Source organism: Helianthus annuus, chromosome 3 (genome assembly GCF_002127325.2).
Source record: "Helianthus annuus cultivar XRQ/B chromosome 3, HanXRQr2.0-SUNRISE, whole genome shotgun sequence".
Lineage (NCBI taxonomy): Eukaryota > Viridiplantae > Streptophyta > Magnoliopsida > Asterales > Asteraceae > Helianthus > Helianthus annuus.
In genome coordinates this window covers 98,110,036-98,115,071 of record NC_035435.2, presented here as the reverse complement: position 1 = coordinate 98,115,071, position 5,036 = coordinate 98,110,036, and the positions used below count along the sequence as shown (strand labels likewise).

The window sequence follows — 5,036 nt, the reverse complement described above, 5'->3', positions numbered from 1 at the left end:
AACAACCCTAAACCTGACAAACTAAACATGTATTTATAGGGGAGGTTTAGCCCACAGCTCCCCCTAAACCTAAGCCAAGTTCGCCACTCAAGCCCACTCCATCAGCCCAGATCAATTAAAAAACATCTAGCCCACATCACTAATTAATAACTAATGTATAAATCTTTAAGGACCCAACAGATTCGATCTAAAATATCGAGGTGTTACAAGTTTGCATGATGAAATTGACTGATTTGGGTGTCAAGAGTCCGAAAATCGCCTATGGGATGCTTTGGATTCGTCTAGAATGGCTGGAAGCTAAATGGGATCTCAATTTATGATTTTTAGGTTAAAAACACAAAATCTTGCGTTGCTGTCCAATGCGTGGCGCACCGGGACTAGTGGCGGACCCAGGAATTTTTTCATGGGGGTGCAAAACATTTTTAAAAATTTCAGGCCCCAATGTATATAAGTAAAAAAATTGGTTCGTATCGGGTCGGTTCGAGTCGGGTCGGGTCATGTAAAACAAAAGAACATCAAACTAAATGGTTGATATGGTCCTCTTAGTAGATATGCCCTTCTAATCTCATCTCGTTGATTCACGTTATATGATTCAATCGGCTTGCGAGTATAAGGATCCGAAGGAAGAGTATCCAAATCAACGAATTCGGAAGATGTATCAACTTTCCTCGTGAGAAATTGCGCCATAACGTCCCAACTCATGGTTCCTATCGGCTTTCACAAACAAATTGATCTATAAGTTCATGGCTCCGTAACATATTACATAATGTATCAAGTATTCAAACACTAGAAATCATAATGTAAATCACACTAAAAATCATCTAAACATTATATACACCATTAAAAAAAACAAAAAAAAAATCCAAACATCAGGTCTGATCGTATATAACCCACCACAAAAAGACAAAATATCACCATCATCACTAACAAAATATAAATATATAACCCACCACAAAATAAAATATCATCACTAACAAGAAGCACATGTCTCCTACTATCAAAAAATCACTTCCGGTGGCTACCGATTTCGTCCCACCCCAACAAAAATCAACCAAAAATCATCAAAAATAACAAAGAAAATTACCTGTGTTTGATCGGCGGTGGTATGATGGCTGATTACGGTGGTATGCGGCTGCTGTTGTCGCTGATGTTCTGATCGCTGGCATGCGTGCAGGGATGATAGAGAGCGGGAGAGAATATGTAAGGGTTTTGGGCTTGTTTATTTTATTTTAGTTTGAAATATTGTTGATTTGTTGGGTTTGTTTGTTGGGCTAATACTTAGTAGTGGGCTAGTTAAAGGTATTGGGTATTTGAGTTTAGTTATTTAGGTATTAAAAGCTATATAATTTAGGTAGTGGTTTTAAAAAAATAATAGTTTACTAAAAAAATTTAAAATATAAATTGATAACACTTTTTACCAAAGGGGCGCGGACAAAAACATTCCAAGGGGTGCGGACGAAAAATTCCAAGAGGTGCGGACGGGACTTTCGACGTAACTTAGCACTAAATTTTTTTTTTCGGGGGTGCGCCCGCTCACCTTTGGCAACCCTTACGTCCGCCCCTGGCCGGGACCACGTTACCCCGTCGCGTGGCGCAACGAGGACCATTTTGACTTCTGTTGACTTTGACTTTGTTGCGCCACACGACAGGTTCTTACTGCTCTGTTTTGATGACCTGTTTCCAGCACTATTGGTTCGAGCTACCAGCTTGACCCGTCGAACCCATTTTCCTACTCGTATGCTCCTTTACCCTGGTTTAGCACCTAATAAGTCAATAAAACCTGAAACACAACAACAAGTACAACATAAAGATATGAAACAACATGTTTAGACTACGAAAACCTATACAATTACAATATGTTTTTACAAAGACATGAAGTGCTCACTTAGCTATCTACCATGGCTCATCTAGTCTTCGATAGCTCATGCGATGATCAACAAATAATGGTATGTGGCCTTCATGTTCATCTTAGATTTGAGTGGAGAAATATGGGTATTCAACTATGGTCAAGTTGGATTTTGTTTAGGTCCCATAAGACAAACTGGTGTACGAAAGTCACACTTTTGTTCTTTAATATTTATAATCATATGTTCTTTAGTTGTAAAACCGATTAAATGTTACGTTTCTATCATTAACTAACACTTTTAGTAACTTTAGATCCATTAATTGTATTTTATATTTAGTTAATTAACTAGAATCACAACAACAACAACAACAACAACAACAACAACAACAACAACAACAACAACAACAACAACAACAACAACAACAACAACAACAACAACAACAACAACAACAACAACAACAACAATAATAATAATAATAATAATATTTAGAGTAAACTGCAATTTTACCCCCTGAGGTTAGGGGTCATTGACATGTCTACCCCCCTAAGGAAATAATTGCATTTTTACCCCCCACTGTTTGGGGTTATGTCGCATGTTTACCCCCCGGGCCAACTTTCCGTTAGATGTTAGCATTTTCTGTTAATGGTCAAAGGGCAATTAGGTAATTTCGCTTTCCTGTTGACCTGTAACCTCATTTAATCACCAATTCATCACTTTGAAACCCTGAACTTAACCTAACTCGAAATTGAAGAGCTCCGCACCGGCGATCAGGCATTCTTCAACAATTACAGCAGATTAGAAGTCTGTTACGAGCATGGATCTTCTATTGTGGAAGATACAAGCTGAAGATCAGTATTTCGAACCGGGTGAAACGTACCATAAGTGACAGCAAGCTCAAAGGGTCTGAATTAGGTAAAAATTTAACTTTTTTCTGTGTTAATTTGTTGTTGATGTGTGTTTACAGGAGAAACCCAATCTCAATTTACCATTAAATTTCACCATGGAGGTAATTTTGTAGAAAACCCAAATAGGAAATACGTTGGTGGGAAGATGAACTACATTGATCATGTAGATTTTAGAGTGTTGAATACTGATGTTTTAGAGGAGATGGTTAAGAAATTAGGATACAATGATGGTTTGTTTTTCTGCATTCATTACAAGGAACCGTACTGTCCGTTGGATTTTGGTCTTAGTACATTAAAATGTGATGTTGACTTAGAGCCTATCTTTGATCATGTGCGTCATGGAGTCCACATGATAGACATGTATGTTGAACACCGGATGTCAACAATATTGGAAAATACAAGTGAAGGTCCTGTAGGGGGCATGTAAACCAATTGTTCCAGCATCATTTACAATAAATAATCAGAATTATAGTATGAATGAAAATGAAGAAGAGAGTGAAGGAAGTGATCCTGATTATGAGCATGTTGAGGAAGATAATTTGGTTTATGAAATAGAGGTGGATATGCAGAGGTTCAGGGCTAATGTTGATTTTACTAGGGAAGAGCTGGATGGTTCAAGTGATGGGGATCATGATGATGACAGAAGCGAAGAAGGTCATGTGCCTGTTGACCTGGAGGATTTTGAAAGTGGATCGAATGACAATTCAACCCTTATAGATAAGGTTACTAGGAAGATAAGGAGGAGAAACAAGAGTGCTTCAAAAGGTCCAAATGATCTGCCATTCTATATTAGTCAGCTTATTGATGACAAGAAAAAGATGAATCAGATGGTGAAAGATTATGCTCTTAAGGTAAGGAGGGATGTGTTTATTCTAAAAAATGAATTGTTAAGGTATAGGGTAGTATGTTTTGGAAGCAATCCACCACTACTTGGTCCTGTAAAAAAAAGGGAGAAGAGGGGCAAAATAGTAAATGCACCAAAGTAGGGCAAAAATACAAGCACCTTAAAAGGCATACCAAGCCCATATGTCCTTGGGCAGTTCACATCTCAAGGAACACAGACAAGGATAAGTGGTGTGTGAAGACCATTCATAATCAACACAATTGTTTGACAACAAGGGTCGTTTCTTTGTACACAATGAGTTCGATTGCTAGAGAGATCCAACCTATGATTGAAAGCAATCCAGACATGCCAATTCAAGCAATCCAAAGTCAACTGCTTCAGAAGCATCAACTTGAAATATCACTACATAAGGTCTTCAGAGCCAAGAGGATAGCAACTATGAAGATCTACGGTGATTACCAAGAACAGTATGGTCTGCTAAGGTCATACTGTGATGAACTTCTAAAAGCCAACCCAGGTAGTACAATTAAAATTGCTGTGGAGCCATGTGGGAACTCAGCTAGTCCTATAAGGCAGTTTCGAAGGGTTTATTTTTGTTTTGCCTCTATGATGAAAGGATTTAAGATGATTGGAAGACCATTGCTGGGTGTGGATGCTTGTTCCATGAAAGGTCCATTTCCTGGACAGATCTTGAGTGCTGTTGGTATTGATGGGAACAATAGCATATGTCCAGTTTGTTATTCCCTTGTTGAGGCAGAAACAACACAAACCTGGAAGTGGTTTTTGCAACTATTGAGAGATGACCTAGGGTGTACGGCTAACTCTTGTTTCACCTTCATCAGTGACAGACAAAAGGTAATAAGTTCTTAAGTGTTAATTAAAACATTGCAAAAAACTTTCATAGCAAAATATTGTGATTAATTGCATTTGTATCACAGCGTCTGATTCCTGCTATGCTAGCTGTTTTTCCTAATGTTGAGCACAGATTTTGTTTGAGGCACATTCATGAGAACATGAAATCCAAGTGGCGTGAAGATCTTTACAAGAATTTGCTTTGGTCAGCTGGAAGGAAGACATCTATTCCATACTTTAACAAAGCTATTGGAAGAAATTAAGACAACAGAACGAGCTATGTATGATTGGCTAAATGAGACCCCATTCACCGCTTGGTCAAGAGCATATTTTTCTGGAAGAGCTAAATGTGATATGTTGCTGAACAACATATGTGAGGGTTTTAACAGACAAATCGTAGGAGCAAGGGACAAGCCGATTATCACATGCCTATTATCGGACATCATAAGCAAGACTTTCCAACAAAGTTAAGATTCAATAAGCATAAAACAGAAGAAACTTACACATCGAATATACTAACGACCAGGATTAGCTGTCGATTCTGATTGTTTCACCACTGTTTTCGCACCACATGGACATATGATGTCT

At 38.1% G+C, this 5,036-nt stretch overlaps 1 protein-coding gene across 1 annotated transcript; it reads left to right on the top strand.

The window, feature by feature from the left end:
* The first annotated feature begins 3,890 nt into the window (after positions 1-3,890).
* Positions 3,891-4,711, top strand: LOC110931680. The gene is made up of 2 exons (XM_022175065.1): positions 3,891-4,451; positions 4,535-4,711. The coding sequence occupies exons 1-2, from the start codon at positions 3,891-3,893 to the stop codon at positions 4,709-4,711; spliced, it is 738 nt and encodes a 245-aa protein (XP_022030757.1).
* Positions 4,712-5,036: the final 325 nt, after the last annotated feature.